Source organism: Podarcis cretensis (genome assembly GCF_951804945.1).
Source record: "Podarcis cretensis genome assembly, chromosome: 1".
In the NCBI taxonomy this organism is placed as follows: domain Eukaryota; kingdom Metazoa; phylum Chordata; class Lepidosauria; order Squamata; family Lacertidae; genus Podarcis; species Podarcis cretensis.
In genome coordinates this window covers 102378692-102395421 of record NC_137170.1, presented here as the reverse complement: position 1 = coordinate 102395421, position 16730 = coordinate 102378692, and the positions used below count along the sequence as shown (strand labels likewise).

At 39.6% G+C, this 16730-nt stretch overlaps 1 protein-coding gene across 5 annotated transcripts in view; it reads right to left on the bottom strand.

Moving 5' to 3' along the window:
* Nucleotides 1–16730, bottom strand: part of KYNU (kynureninase) — a 95698-nt gene that overhangs the window by 19542 nt on the left and 59426 nt on the right. For 4 of the 5 annotated variants that reach the window (XM_079994195.1, XM_079994193.1, XM_079994194.1 and 1 more), the window contains 2 exons: nt 12211–12309; nt 11618–11691 (listed from right to left, as the gene is read on the bottom strand). In XM_079994195.1, the coding sequence (XP_079850321.1) occupies nt 11618–11691; nt 12211–12309 (173 nt within the window). The remainder of the gene's footprint in view (nt 1–11617; nt 11692–12210; nt 12310–16730) is intronic. The other variant, XM_079994196.1, reaches the window with a different exon arrangement.

Sequence of the window (16730 nt, the reverse complement as noted above, 5' to 3'; positions counted from 1 at the left end):
CAGATCAGCAAGAGTTGTTCAGATCAGCCTATTCACTTCCAGTTGCTAGCCTTTTGTCACCTTTCCCTTTTTTGCTTTCTCTTACCCGACTCTATACGAATAAAGGTTCTGTTCTCTCTCTCTTTACAAAGCACCTATTTCCACCATCCCTCAAGATTATTTTGAGAATCATTTAGTCCATAAAGCCTTTCCTGCATTACCATAAGCAATGGCTTTAGAGTGCTTCTTTCTACTAGTTAATACACTTCTGACCTTTCCTAACTACTCCTTTATATCCTTCAGTTCTGCTTCATCCAACTTGCTTAGAACACATGGCACTTGATGTGTCCTCACTTTAGTATCTTTTCATATCTAGCACTATGTAAAAGGATAAAATATCCCCTCTTCACTTTTCTCAAATTATGCACAATTTTATATATATCCTCTCCCTATTAATTTGCATGGCCTTGAAATCATGTTCAGCAGCCTGAAGTTTCCAGGCATTTAAAATAATAATAATAATGGTATTCCTTTAGCTATCATCTTACCCTCTAAAAGAGAGGCTGGTGTTAAGAGACATTTACATTTCAAAATGTGTGGTTCAGCAATTTTAAAATTGAGACCTTCCAGACCCAATCTATACCTAGCGACATATTGCTGCTTAATCTATTTACTCTAAAACCTCTTACACGAAGCTTCTGATGTGTGGGGATTCATTAAATTTGTCATCTGAAAGTGATATTTAAGATATGAGTACCTCACCAGTATCTTTAGTGAAGATAGATGCTAATTATTCATTTGGTTCTGGCAGGGATCCTGCTTTTAATGCTTTTCACTTTCTTATTGTTTGATTATAAAAAGGGAAAGAAAGCCATTACTTACTGAGCTATTCTACGAACCACTATGAACTGACATCACTTTATAGGATTGACTTTTAGAGTCTCACCACTGGAGCAACAGGTGCCATTTCTGATATGCTGGGAGGGGTTGTTCCCTTCCTGTGATGTAATACAGCTGCACTGATTTGACTGAGGCACTCAATAGGCCCCGCTGTTTACCTGTGTACAAATTATTGTGATGTCTGTGACCAGAAAACCCACTGCATCTCATATATGCAGAAATCAGTTGCCATTACTGAGGGTTGGGACATACTCTGCCTAGTGCTATAGTAGCCAGTTTCCCTCAATTTGATAGTACGGGGCTTGAACATCTACCCTTGCTCTTATATGTATCTGTATGTTTATAGCACTGTGCATAATACATAAATGCATAGGGCAAACATTTTGTGTAACAAGAATTCCTGCAATTGCAGTCATGAGTGTCTGCATGTTCATTAGATTATGTGTGTCCATAGGATTGAAGTTGTTCAAAACAGGAAATCTGTGAACAGGTGGAAGAAATGCAGTAATGGCATGAGCTTCTGTGTGAATCAGACCTAGCTGAGATGAAAAAAAAAAGAAGCATTAATATGCTGGATATACACAACATGTTCTACTCTTATATGCTTCACATGTTGAATAGCTCAGCATTGCCACAGAAAACAAGTGCCGGGTTTAAGAATGGAAAAACGTTTGAGATGCAGGAGTTCATAATACGAGTCCCCCCCCCCATCTCAAATAAGGTTGATCAAAGGTTCTTTTGAGCTTTCTCCAACTAGTTGGGGATAATTGTTTGTAGCCAGAGACTGGGTCCTTTCAATTGTTGCTGTCAGGGACTGGGCAGAGGAGGAATGGTGGAGATCACCTCCCCATCCTGACCCTTCCAGGGAGGAGGAAAAGGAAGAGAGTATAGATTTACAACAGGGGTTTGTGAGAGGTCACAGCTCAGAGGCATATGAGGGGAAAAGTTGGGAAATAATGGGAGAGGAGGCGGAGGTGGAAGAGGAGCAACAGCTGACTGACACAGTGTCATTTGAAAGCATCCCAGACCCTCCATCTCCCAGAACCCAGCGAGCCTTGAAAGGAGGAGAGCAAAGAGCTCAAAGACAGAAGGAACGTAGCAACACCTGCAGAAGTGATGAATGAGGAAGTGGGGTGGTGGAGATTCACTCAGGACAATGCCATTATCCAAGAGGCTGGGTTCTATGGCCTCTCTCTGTAAATATCGAATAACAAAGGATGGTAAGAAACTTTTTCTTGTCTTTATGCTTTCCTGGGCAACCAGCCAGGAGCAGCTGACGGTATCCTGACAGGGGCTTTTTAAATAGAAAAATAGGTGCCAGTATACTCACCATGAAGTTGTTACAGTAAGTGCCACACTTTTTAATAACAAAAAAGAGGTGCCAGTACTATGTACCCTTGGGTATCCCCTGAAAAAAAGCACTGGGTGTAGAGATGAAGAAGGGGAAGGAACAGGTTAACAATGTGTCTCCAAAAACATCATTATGGGAGTGACAGGACTCTACACTTTTTTGAACTAGAGCTGTGTACAAATGGACTCTAGAAATTACCCACCTTATTTGTAAGTAGAGAAAACAAGGGACCCATTTCACTAAATCTCTTTGGGGAGGAGAAAGAGAAATTCTCCAACAATTTATTGGAGGTGTAACTCACTATTACCAGTGACAGTAGCAAAGCATATTTTTTTCCAGCCCCAAAGGTACTGTGGCTGCTTCTGCTGCAACGAGTGGAAGCAGCAGCAACTGCCTTAGTAGATGTGGCTTGCTGGGCATCACAAAAGCGGAGAAGAGTATTAGGAGGAAATTCGGCAAAGCAGCCTTCAGAAAAAAAATCTCAGAATTTTTATCAGAAAAATGTCTTCTGTGAAATATGGCAACAGCTCTACTTTGAGCCCCTATATAAATTATTTTCACCAAATACAATTCATTCTTTTTTCATAATTCCTCACGTAAGTAACTATTCTTTTAAATTATAGCTTTTTTTGTCTTTGTTACCATATTTTAAATTGTCATGAGCTGACCCATGATAACTATTATTATTATTTAATTGAATTTATATAATACCCTATACCTGCAAGCTGATTGCCGAAGAATTGATGCTTTTGAATTATGGTGCTGGAGGAGACTCTTGAGAGTCCCATGGACTGCAAGAAGATCAAACCTATCCATTCTTAAGGAAATCAGCCCTGAGTGCTCACTGGAAAGACAGATCCTGAAGCTGAGGCTCCAATATTTTGGCCACCTCATGAGAAGAGAAGACTCCCTGGAACAGACCCTGGTGTTGGGAAAGATGGAGGGCACAAGGAGAAGGGGACGACAGAGTACGAGATGGTTGGATAGTGTTCGCGAAGCTACCAGCATGAGTTTGACCAAACTGTGGGAGGCAGTGGAAGACAGAAGTGCCTGGCGCACTCTGGTCCATGGGGTCACGAAGAGTCGGACACGACTAAACAACAACAACAATACCTGAAGGTCTTAGGGCAGTTCACAAGATAAAATTGCAAAATAAAAACACAAAATACATAAGCAAAATATATATAAGCTGAAACAGCCAAATAACCCCCCTCAAAATACATAAAAACCTTTAAAAACAATTCATTTTTGTAAAAAAATTTTTTTTTTTTAAATTAAAAACACAATTTAAAAGCAATTTAAAAGAATGTTAACAGTACTATCTGCTGGGCAGCAGCAGTTCTTTTGTAGTCTGTCTTGTGGAGAGAAGCAGGGGGCCAAAGATACAAACTGTACAAATAAAATAAATACAAATAAGCTAGAACAGTATCCTAGACTGATGCTTATGTACTCACTGGAACACTTTTCCAGCTAGAATGTGTTTCAATATTTTTATGGATGTCATTGAACATCTAATGGCTATCAAACAGTATAGTTCATATATTCCTCTCTGGAGCTCCATGTCCAAACAATTGATGGTGGCCTGTAAGAATGGTAGAGCCATCTATAGTATATCATTACATATCAATATACTTGTTACTTCTAGGAATATTTCCCAGTCTAGGAAAATTGGGTTCCCTGTGTTTTTCAATAATGTGCTGAACTGGAAGCACGGAAATTCCCATACAGATATGCTTCGCAGCCCCTAACTTATTCACTGATTTTTTTATCCTATCAAGGATCTCAGGCTATCATACATGATTTTTCCCTCCCAGCCCTCACCCCATTTTTACTTTTATAACAACAGTATCAGGGAATATGGCTAGCCCAAGATTACCCAATAAGCTTCAGGACTGAGTAGAAATTTGAACTTTGTCACTCCAGTTTCAGCTAAAGACTAGCCATTACATCAGTCCGGCTTTCACAAGATACATTAATAACATCACCATTTGCTAAGATGCAATTGTGGTTTCTAGGGTTTGAAAAATACAAGGCAAGACAGGGAATACTTGAATGTTCCAGAAATGTAAAAAAAAAAAAAGGTTTGTAGCTAATGGTGTTGTTTTATGCCCTGTGTTTTTGAAGAAATATAAAGTGCATATCTGATCCAAAGCAAGATAAATTACATTAGAGACCAAGATTGCATCTTAATACATCTTGTTAAGTCGTATTAAATATTAAACTTCCTTGACAGGTGGACAAGAATAAGGACTCTTCTGTGGCTTACCCCATTGGCATTTTGTTTAAAGAAAGCTATAATTTACAGCATACATTGTAATTTAATAAATTTCAGAAAAATTACTTTCCTATAAATATCAATAAAGTGAAGAGAATATGAAAGATGAGAAGTTATGAACAAATCTATAATAGGCAGGGGAAAGGGTAGCCATAAGATTGGTCATTGGATGAAAGCAATTGATCAAATCATTTAAATGGCATCAGGAAGATCAAGTGGATAGGAATTTAATTACTTCTTTAAGAGGAGGCTAAAAGGCAAGGAAATGAAATCTTAATACCAGTTTATATGTTGGAATGACCCTGTATGGCCACTGGGTGTCATCCTTGATTCAAACGAGGAGTAAAGACCTTCCAGACACAGCATAACACCTGCAACTTCAACAGCAGTTAAATTCTACTCTATTTGATTGTATGGGATACAGCAAATTGTTCTGCATTTAAATCAGCTATAAAATGGAATACTCTGACATAGACAAATTCACTTTTGTCTCACTCCCTTATTTGAAGACCTGGAACATCCTGGTGACGTAGGAAGCAAAAAGCAGAAAAACACAAGGATGTGATTGCTCGAAATCAATACGAGGACTAATCTTAAAGTCCCAAATAAATGCTAAATACTAAGGCTAATTTTGAAGGTTTCACATTCCCCATGGTACCCAGATTTAAACTGTATTTGCTTTCCTAGATTTCCCTCCCCATTGTTTATGTCTGAGCATGGAAGGACATGAGAATTACTAGTTTATGTGACTGAAAAAAGCATGCTGTACACTGATACTACAAAATATTTGTACTACTAAGATACTCCAGCAGACATTACATTTCCATTGCTTTGTTCTGCTGTGTGTCTGTATTCCATCTCGTTTTTAGTTTTAAAGATTGCACATACAGTTCAACAGGTGTACAAATCCACATTATTACCATTATTATGCTTTCAGAAATTATGGCAAAACATAGCCTTTTTCAGTATTTGAAAAAAAGGGAATCATTGTATAAGTGGCGTTTAACCTTTTATGCCAAATAATGTTGGAAATCCATAGTTAATAGCTCCGCTCCACAGACTATACTGTCAGTCATAGTTTATTATGAATATCCAGGAAAGGTTGATCTAGAATATAAACCTAGTCAGCATATGCTACAGTTCTTTTGCTTTGCAAAGACATGGTCTATGCAGCTTTGACTAGTTTCTTAAATGGGGAGGTACAAAAAATGCCTTTTCCAGAAGGCATCAGGTCTGGCAAAACTCATGCCCCTAAATGTTGTGGGCTGAAGAGATGAGGCATTGAGGTCCCAGAGCATCAATGTTTTACATAATAATGGTAAGTAAACAGTTTTCCAAAACTGTCTAATAATTCAAGTATGCTCCTCCTCCATCTCAGACCCATCACTTCATTCCCTATCTTCCAACTCAGGATAACAGAAATAGATCCAGGCGGTAGTTTGCTAGGCAAAAGTTATCTATGTGCAGGTGTTGTTCATTTTATCGGAGCTTGTCTTAGCTCTGAAGAGCCTTCCACATCCTCTTCAGAAGAGGAGTGCTGTTTCAGTCTTAGCATGTTACTTGGGGGACCTGGAGGGTGGATGCTCTTCTGACCACTCAATGCTGAGGGATGAGACTCCAAAGCCTTGCTCTGTGCAAGCATCTCAGCTGAAAGGTCCGATAATAAGGTGCTTTTTATCTGCTTTGAGATCCCCTGACTTAAACAAAAGAATCGAGGTGCCTTGCTTGAGACTAGACATGGGGACTCCTGTAGTATTTAACGCCACAAACTCATCCTCAGATGTGGACGAGTCTAAATTTGATGGCAAAATATGTTACTCGTCGTCGTCTGAGAGTCATGTCTTGCTCAAGATGGAAGATGTGAAGGAGTTCCAGGCTCCCACTCAAGGCCTGTGGATTTTGGACCTTCTCCAAGTCTACAAAAGGCTGCAGTCTACAAAAGCTGTGCAGGAGAATTGACCATACCCTCCCTAGCTCAATTGAGCTAACACTGTAACCGTGTGTCTACTCAGCTGGAACTGGGACAGTCCACCGCCAAAGCATGTGTGTGCGCACGCGCATTACTGTTAGGAAGTGCTGCAGATCCTGAATCCTAGCTAGCACAAACTCACTAGTGCTCCAACAGCAGCTACTGCTGGGCTTGATGAGCAACATGCACACTGAGCTGTGAGAGGTAGTGGATCTTTTCCTAGATGCCTTTCCCATTGTTTTGATGCTCACCTTGCCTTCACCAGAGCAACAGAAAGGCAATTGAGGCGGGGAAGGGAAGGGGCCAGAGAGAAAGACTATAGAATTTTATTTTATTTTTTAGAACGCTGGGAAGGGGGGATGCAGAGAATTATGCTCAGAAGCAGATGGAAATAATATTAGCCAGAAATTTAATCAAGGAAACTTTGGAAAGAACTGAGGTGGTCGTGGGGAGAGAAACAAGCACCAGTCACAGCTAAGAAGCTGACTGAGAGATTTTAAAAAATCAGGAAAGGACCAGGTGGAGAGGCTAACCTTGCACACAACAAAGAAGTCAAGGAAAAGGACAAAATGCACAGGCCTGGGGAAGAGGACACAGACAACAGTATACCTAGATCAAATGGTCTGCTCCAAGCAAAGACAGGAAATGAACTGAGGCCTCAAAGAGAGGGAAAAGCAACAATTTCATTCTAAATTATAGAGTTTCTTTCCTTTGAGCAGTAGGGGGAGCTAAGTCTATTGGAAGAAATTCAACACCCAAGGGAGAAAAAACACATTACAACAAATGCTCCTAAAATAGAACGTTTCACAATTTACACCTTAGTCATCTATGTGATGGTTCTTGGATCTTTCTGTCCCAAAGAAAGCTGAAATGGCTTCCTCCCGGAGCATTTTTAAAACAGACCTGCAAATTTCAAACAAGGTTACAGGAGAGTAGTGGCTGCAAGCATTTTATACATCCAATAGAACATAATTGGCATTGCTACTATTCTGTGAGAAGCAATAGCCTTGTAACCCCAACTATTTTTATTTCTTTAATTTGGATGATGGAAATTGCAGAGGGAGGGAGTAATATCTCTGTCATGCTCCCTGTGTGCATAAATTACCAAAGACAATGTAAGAAGATCCATAAAATACATTTATACGGGACAGCAGAGGTGACAGACAAGTGAAAGAAAAACAAAGAAAATAGTTTAAAGAAGCAACAAACTTCTTGACATTTATCTCAAACAAATCAGAATCTCCAAGAATCAGCTTGTAAATTGCTGTTATCTCCCATAATGAGTTCTTCTCAATTAGAAGTACTAAAAATGATTCTAAGAATTAATCAGAATTATTGTGTCTAGACTGTTGTGAACAATATTATCTGTCTAGACAGCCTTGCTTATAATGCAATTGTGCTTGTACCATAACTACTTTTACTCTGAGATTTAGACTTCCTAATTCTAGCTAATATCAAAATATAAACCAGCAGTGTCTTAAAACATTAGCACTAGAAAGAAATATTTACATTTGTTAAGATCTTTTAAAATATACGCTACTGTTCTTAAAGAATGTGATGTACTGAAAAATATTTGTTTTCATGCAGCAAGCGTACCATCGAAGAGCACTTAATTTTCATAGATTATAAAGGCTTTGATAATGCATATCTTTGCCTAATGCTTCCTAGCTTTATAGTTGGATATAATTTTAATGAAAACATGACACTATTAAAAAGCCATTAGCCACAGAGCTGAATTTCTCTTTGATTTTGTTCACAAACCAAAGACATTAAAGATACTGTTTAAAAGAATAATTTTAAAAATCAAAACTACTCTATTAAAGCATCTATTTGACATGACTTGGGGTTACTTATTTTAAAACATTATTTTTTCACTATTAGATGCATTTATAGCAGAAAGCAGATTCCCAGCAGATTGACATTGGCTGAACTCCTCAATGCAAAGCTGAAGTACTTTGGGATGGCTTCCCTAAACTGTGACTGATGCTACCATGCTACCAAATTGTGGAAGATTTGGCTTAACAACCCTTCCAGATATTTAGAGTGTGTGTGTGTGTGTACACACACATGCAGTGACCCTGCCACTTATGTGAGTGTTCGGTTCTGGGGGTCTGCATGCAAAGATAAAATTGTGAAAAGTCAGGTACCCGCAGAACCGCCCCATCCCACAATGTGGACTGCTGCTTACTGGGGCCTGGGAAGATCATAGGAGGGCCCTGAGAACTTCTCAAAGCTTTCCTGTGAATATCCCAGAGCCCGGAAGCGTGAAGGCATCTTCCTCAACAGGCTCTGCAATACTACCAGAGCCCTCACACTGCCTTCCCAAAGCACAGTAAGCAAGGAAAACCCACTGGTGGGAAAAATAAATAAGTGGAGAGTAGTGGGTTTCCCCCACTTGCCATTTTTTTATTTACTTATTCGTCTCCCATCATGTGTAAGGTTGTAATTGCTTAAGTAAAGCAAGCACAAGTTGTGGGCTTCCTGTACACACACACACACACACACACACACACACACACCTTTGTTCTTTGTTTACAAATTCTGCTGCCACCATAAAATCTTTAATAATATTTTATCTTGTCCACTTTATATGTAATTTATTGAAACTTATGTTTTCTTTCTTTTATTATAAACCACCCTTGGTACTGTAGTATAAGGTGATGATTGAATAATGGAATGAACATGCACAGGTGTTTTAAAATGTTAAAGAAATACGTTTGCATTTATTAAACTCTTTGTTTATATAGGGTGAGATTCAATGAAGCCCAGGTTGTCATCGACTCATGCAATGGGGCTTCTACTTCCTCTTCTCTTTGCTGAACTGCACTGCAAGTGCCTATGATCAGCTCTGGAAAGTTGGTGAACCCTCCAGAGCAGATATGGGTGGCAAGAGGGGGCTGCAAGTGGGTGAGAAGAGAAACTGAAGTCCCATTGCACATGCAGACAAACAGCACTGGATGTTGCCCATACAATATATATTAATAGACTAGAGGGCCATAGAGACTAGGGCTTGCCGATCAGAAAGTCGGTGGTTCGAATCCCTGCAACGGGGTGAGCTCCTGTTGTTCAGTCCCTGCTCCTGCCAACCTAGCAGTTCAAAAGCTCTTCAAAGTGCAAGTAGATAAATAGGTACCGCTCCGGCGGGAAGGTAAACGGCGTTTCCGTGCGCTGCTCTGGTTCACCAGAAGCTGCTTAGTCATGCTGGCCACATGACCTGGAAAAACTGCCTGCGGACAAACGCCAGCTCCCTCGACCAGTAAAGCGAGATGAGTGCCACAACTCCAGAGTCATCCATGACTGGACCTAATGGTCAGGGGGCCCTTTACCTTTACATTTAAACTGTTTCTGATTCAAATTTGTACTGTTACATTAAGGAAGCGGTTATATTCTTATCTCAGTTTATTGTCCTGATTAAAATCCCAGAAACGCTAAAGGACAGTCCTGATTAAAATCCCAGAAACGCTAAAGGACAAGACTTGAAGCTCTCTCTCCGGAAGGGCCGGCCCACCCAAGAAGCAGGCTGAGTCAGCCGCCTCAGGTGGTAGAACACTAAGAAGCAATGCCCCTGCACGCCCCCTGCCCACCCTGCCATTAGTGGAGAAGCAGCAGTGGCCACTCAAATATCACCAGAAACTTCCATCACCACTGCTGCTTAGTGGGCGCCACCACATGGCCCAGGTAGAAGAGGTGGTGGTGGCATGGCAACAAAATCTTCACATTTCGGACTGCACCTGCTCTCTGATTCAGTACTTAATGGAAAGAGACAGGGCTGAAAAGATCTGGCAAGTTTCCTTCAGCTTCTCCTGAAGTTTGTCTTTGGGTCAGGTCATACATGTATCTTGTCTTAAGCCTTATTGTTTCCTGAGTCCAACTGCCTCCTGCTGTCACTCTCATACCTTCTGCCTTCCTTTCATCTCAACTCCTGTTCCTCTGCCTGCTACTTCCTCAGGCTCTTTTCTGCCTGAACTGTTCACAGTGCCCATGCAGGCCACACATTGATCCTTAGCAATTCTGGGAATGTGCTTTTATACAATTTCAGATCTTTCACCAACAATCACTTCTATTATCTGACATCCCATTGGTTTATAACTATGAGTCAATATGAGCCAGCAGAATGTTAATTAACTGGCCTTTCATAACGTGACCTTTTGAATCCTCCTATCTTGTATAAATGCTGACAGGTTTAACTATGAACCACAAAGACCTATAACAGCTTCCTTGTATATGCAGCAACTGACAGCAAGCTGCATATAACCTCTTGCACTTACCTACTTCTAAATACAATATTACACACACACACACATTTATCACCATATTACTTTTTGCTCTCCATATTTTCATAGCATTAAAAAAAGAAAAGCTATCTCAGTCTTTGTCAATTCTCCATACATGAGACTCTTGATTTGAACCTGTTATTGTGCTTCTAGCACACTCTTGCAGTTCTATCACACAGAAGCGAAAATATATTTCATGCATTTATTTATGTATACAATAAAATGCATTGTGGTATTCTTTCAGTGTGATCAGTCCCAGTGCCATAGTCTCAGAAAATCAAGGCTGTTTAAAACAACAAAGAATACTCAAGGAAGTAGAAGCAGTTAGTTCCTAGGAAGCTATTTTTCAAAATGAAGAATCACGAGGATGAAGGAGGTGGTTTTCTTGATTACTTGATTCCCTGGTTAAAAGAATACCGCTAAGAAATTTTGGTTTGCTGCTATGTATGACTGAGCTGATATCAATCTCCATGAAGGCAAAATAGACTGTGTGTGCGCATAAACAAAGCAAGTTATCACAATTTTGAAACAGCAATTCAAACACCATGCTTGTTTTATCTCTTCAGATGGGTTTTATTTGTCTAAAAAAGTATTAACACTGTTACTTGTAAAACTGTGTATTCCTGCAAAATAACACTGCCTGGTTTACAGCATCATCTTATAAATGAATGCTCAGGGGAAAAAACTTTTCTGGAAGTAAGTGTGTATAGGACTGCAACCTCAGTGTACATTTCCATTTGTAGGGTTGGGTTTAACACACAAAAATAAATGAATTGTATATGTTAGTACACACACAAATAAAAAAAAAATGTGTTTAGCAAACTCTTCATTATTAGGATAGTTTTTTTGAAAATGTGAAAGAGACTTACGTTGGTTTTACAGTCTGGGAATGTTTCTCATGAATGAAAGCACCGGCTAGACCTCCTGCTCCCGAATTGAGGTACTGTAAGATAGAAGTCAGCATTTACATATATTTCTAGTTTTATCATGCATGAAAGCATAACTGACCTCTCTTTGGAAACTGCAGACTGACTTTGATTTAAGTATAATGTGAGTGAGTGTGAACCGGTAAGGAAAGTGTTCCTTAAAACAGCTTTATATTTGAAATTGCGTAGCTTCTTGTAATATTGGCTAAGAGCACGTAAAGTGGTTTCTTCAGATGATGCTCCATATTAGTGGATTTCCGTTTTCCTACAATCTTGCAGAACCTTCAGCATATTTTGAAAGCGTTTCTTTATGACCATGTTTTGAATTACCAACTGTTGAAGGCAAAGCTGTACTGAAGCAGCTTACCTAGCTTACATGTATTTAAAATGCAACACATATAACACAGGTTTATATGAAACAAATAATGAACAGTTCTCTTCAGTCTTTAACCAACTGTTCTGTTTGGCTGTTTTTGCAATATCTGTTGATTTTTAACTGTATTACAAATACTCCAGAATACTAAAGACATTCTCACCTTATAGGAACACCAGCAGGCAAAGTCTACTCCCCATTCGTGTAAATGCAGTTCTACGTTGCCTACAGCATGAGCCAGGTCAAATCCAACAAAGCAACCCTTGTGGACAAAGAAGTGATTTTAAGTTTGCTTTGTATATACAGAAATCGTTATTTCCATGCAATGTAATGGTCGGAAAGCCACAAAATGGGCTGCATCTGTCTAGAAATGATGCAAGAAGTATCATGACCCTTCCACAACTATGCTCTGTACAACACTATTGTAATAGGACTGCTAGCTGTGGCCCAAAAAATATGTGACACAACCATCAGTATACCAAAACCATTCAACCCCAGGACTCATGAAAGCAAATGCAACTCACATCCTAGATGGGGCCTGCCTGGCGCTACAGACTTCCTGTCAGCTCTTCTGTGGTCCCAGGCTCCCTCTCTCCTCAGTCACAGGCACATAAGCAAGCAAGGGTGGGTGGGCTGGATTCACTTTGGTAGGATCAACTATTGTACATGCCTAGAACATGCTCTTTTCCTACCTGAGAATGCTAGTTGTGGGAAACATACCTGAACCCCCAGCAAAGAACGACTGCACATTGATTAAACAACAGCATGAACCTTTGGGAAGTCTCAAGTATGTTGTTTGTTGGCAATGATGAACTCAGCCGTATTTACATCTGAGCAGATATGTATAGGATTGCTCTGTCATCTACTGTAGTTCCATACTATGGAAATAAGCTCCCCACAACTGGAAGCAAGCAAAGAAGCAGGTTCTCAAAATCTACTGAGGATTTCTGAGGGAAGGCAGGCTCTACAGGGCCTTACTTGCATTTTGATGTGAAACTCCAAGAAAATACTAGAAATGAACTATGTAAGCATGCATAGAAATTACCACTTGATGGCAGCATTTTTAAAGTAAAGAATAATACAAAAATTAGTATTATAAAGCTGCAGTATTCATGAAACTGAAGAAAAACGATGGCACATTTTGTGCATGGACTACAAATCAAAGAATATTTTACTTTTTTTTTTAAAGGTCTCTTTATAAGCAAGGTGTGAAGATGAATAGCGAGGGCATAAATTCCCGTATCTTTACCTAAAAATAACACGAAAGCTTGAGACTATTGAGTTCTTTCTTATGCTCCATCTAAATTATTAAAACAATACTTCGGTATATTAAATCTCCTCTAAACTATGTAGCTCTCAGAAAGTAATTGCATTTATAAGTGTGATGTGCTAATTCTAATGAAGCCACTAATGAGGCTGTCAGCCTATAAAATTCTTTCAAAATGAAGGGATGAACTTGTAGGCCTCATCACTTGTCAAATGTAGCTAGAAATGATAGATTAAAAAAAAACTATATAAGGGGTGGGCAAAAGGGAGACAATATTCTATTGACAGGTTGCTAAGATTCTTGCAAAGAATCTGGACAGGGCAAGCATGATTTGAACTGGGAAGACATTTTGTATGTGATTTTGCAAGAAGGTATACTCAGGAGGATAACCTAATGAAAGTTAATTATTGCTTAACTATGGATAGAAGCTGAGTATGCGTTACACATTTAAAACATGTTGGTGCGAAATTACGAGGCTCAGATAAAGGCAGATATCATCTTGTGACAAGGTAACATACTGACTGAAAGTACTTGTTCTTCCTCTTTCACAGCTTCTCATCATATGCAACTATGTAAATGAATCATCACACATAACATCACAGCAAACAAGACTTATTTTCAATAGAGTTAGTACAGTGACCTGTTTCACAGAAGCTTATAGCCAATGGAGTGCTGAGTGTCCCCTCAGCACAAGGATTTACACTTGTGCAACAAGACTTTCTCTCCCTCTCCTACGCCCCACACAAACTGCTCCCTCCCAAAATCTGCTCCAGAGGGTTTAGGGAAACCCCAGTACAGTGGTACCTCGGGTTACATACGCTTCAGGTTACATACGCTTCAGGTTACAGACTCCGATAACCCAGAAATAGTGCTCCAGGTTAAGAACTTTGCTTCAGAAATCGTGCTCCGGCGGTGCGGCGGCAGCGGGAGGCCCCATTAGCTAAAGTGGTGCTTCAGGTTAAGAACAGTTTCAGGTTAAGAACGGACCTCCGGAACGAATTAAGTACTTAACCCGAGGTACCACTGTACAGTTACAGGGGCTGTAAGGGGCCAGGGGGGCAGGTAGAAGGGGAAATCCTATTACACAAGTGTAAATCCTTGTGCTGACAGAACGCTTACTTGGTGCTGCGTTAGATGCAAGTCACACAATTCTAGCCCAACTGCATTGGCTGCCAATGGGACTCTGGGCCCAATTCAAAGTGCTGCTTTTGACCTATAGAACATTAAATGGCTTAGGATATTAATATCTCAAGTACCGGCTTTCCCCATAAGACCTGACCCAGATGCTGCAATAATCCTGAGAGGCCTGGAGGGCAGCAATACAAGAAAGGGCCTTTTATGCAGTGGCTCCCCATTTGTGGAATGCTCTCCCCAGGGTGGCCCACCGGGAGACTTCATTTCATATCTTTATGTGCCAGGCATAAAGTTTATCTATAACTAGGCCTTTGACTAAGTGAACATTTCGTGGCCTTTTAAATGTGTTTGTGGGAAGGGGTTATTGGTTGGTTGGTTTTGGACTGATCTTTATTACGGCCATTGGCCCGTTACATGACAGTTTCCCATACCAACATGTTATACTTAGACCTCCAGATTTAAAATCGCCTAAACTTACAAAAGACAAACAGGAACCAAAGCAAAACAAAAACAAGGACGACCATCATACATTACAATAAATTTGTAACCTATACATCGCCCTCTGCTCATAAATTAATCACGGATATCAATGGTGATATCGCTTAAAACATAGATCATGGTTTAAAACAATGGTGATATCACCTAAAACATAGATCATGGGGCCGGAAAATGAAGGAGATATGGAAGATTTTCTTAAGAAATATGGATTACAAAAAATTTCGCAACAAAGTATGTTGATCTTAAATGAGAAAATAACAGATCAAGAAGTGGAGGGTGCCATTCAAAATATGCAACTAGGGAAATCTCCAGGACCAGATGGACTAACCTCCAGATATTATAAAGCATTGAAAGAATGGTTAGTACAGCCGCTTAAGGAGGTTTGTAATGAAATATTAGAGGGGAAAAAGGCACCTGAATCGTGGAAAGAAGCTTTCATCACACTTATACCAAAGACTGAAACTGAAAAAAACCAGATCAAGAACTACCGCCCTATATCACTACTTAATGTGGATTACAAAATATTTGCCGACATTTTAGCAAAAAGACTGAAGAGGGTTTTAATGGAGGAGATTCATAAGGACCAGGCAGGCTTTCTCCCAGGAAGACACTTATCAGATAATGTAAGGAACATAATTGATATTATGGAACTGCTAACTGTAAATATTAACACGAAGGCAGTCATGATTTTTGTGGATGCGGAGAAAGCCTTTGATAATATCTCTTGGAAGTTTATGAAGAAGAATCTCCATGGGATGGGGGTAGGTCAAAGGTTTGAAAATGGTATAAGTGCAATATATTCTGAACAAAAGGCTAAGTTAATAGTAAACAATGTGGTTACTGACGAACTTTCCATAGAAAAAGGGACACGGCAGGGGTGCCCGATATCCCCATTACTTTTTATATCAGTCCTGGAGGTTTTGTTGAACATGATCAGGGGGGACCAGCTGGTAAAAGGAGTTCAGGTCGGAACTAAACACTATAAATTGAAGGCATTTGCAGATGACCTAGTATTGACTTTACAAGAGCCAGACACTAGTACAAAAAGAGTTTTAGAGTTAATTCAATTTTTTGGTCAGGTGGCTGGATTTAAGTTGAACAAACTAAAAACTAAAGTTCTGGAAAAAAACTTAACAAATGTTGAAAGAGAGAGATTCCAAAATGAAACTGGGTTAGTGGTGGTAAAGAAAGTAAAATACTTGGGGATTAACATGACATCTAAAAATGTGAATTTATTTAAAGACAATTATGATAAATATTGGACAGAGGTAAAGAAAGATCTAGAAATATGGTCGAATTTGAAGCTTTCCTTGTTAGGCCGAATTGCAGCGATCAAAATGAATGTATTGCCTAGAATGTTATTTTTGTTTCAGACATTACAAATCGTGGACAAACTAGATTGTTTCAAGAAGTAGCAGAAAGATATATCTAAATTTATCTGGCAGGGCAAAAAGCCCAGAATAAAATTTAAGATACTTACTGATGTAAAAGAAAGAGGGGGGTTTGCCCTGCCGGATTTGAGACTGTACTATGAATCGGCAGCTTTCTGCTGGTTGAAAGATTGGCTACTTCTTGAGAATGCAGATACTCTGGATCTGGAAGGATTTGATAACAGGTTTGGTTGGCATGCATATTTATGGTATGACAAGGTTAAAGTTCACAAGGGTTTCAAAAACCATATTGTTAGGAAAGCATTATATAATGTTTGGATTCGGTACAAGGATTTGTTGGAAAATAAAACTCCTAGGTGGTTATCACCTATGGAGGCTAAGGAGGTGAAGAAA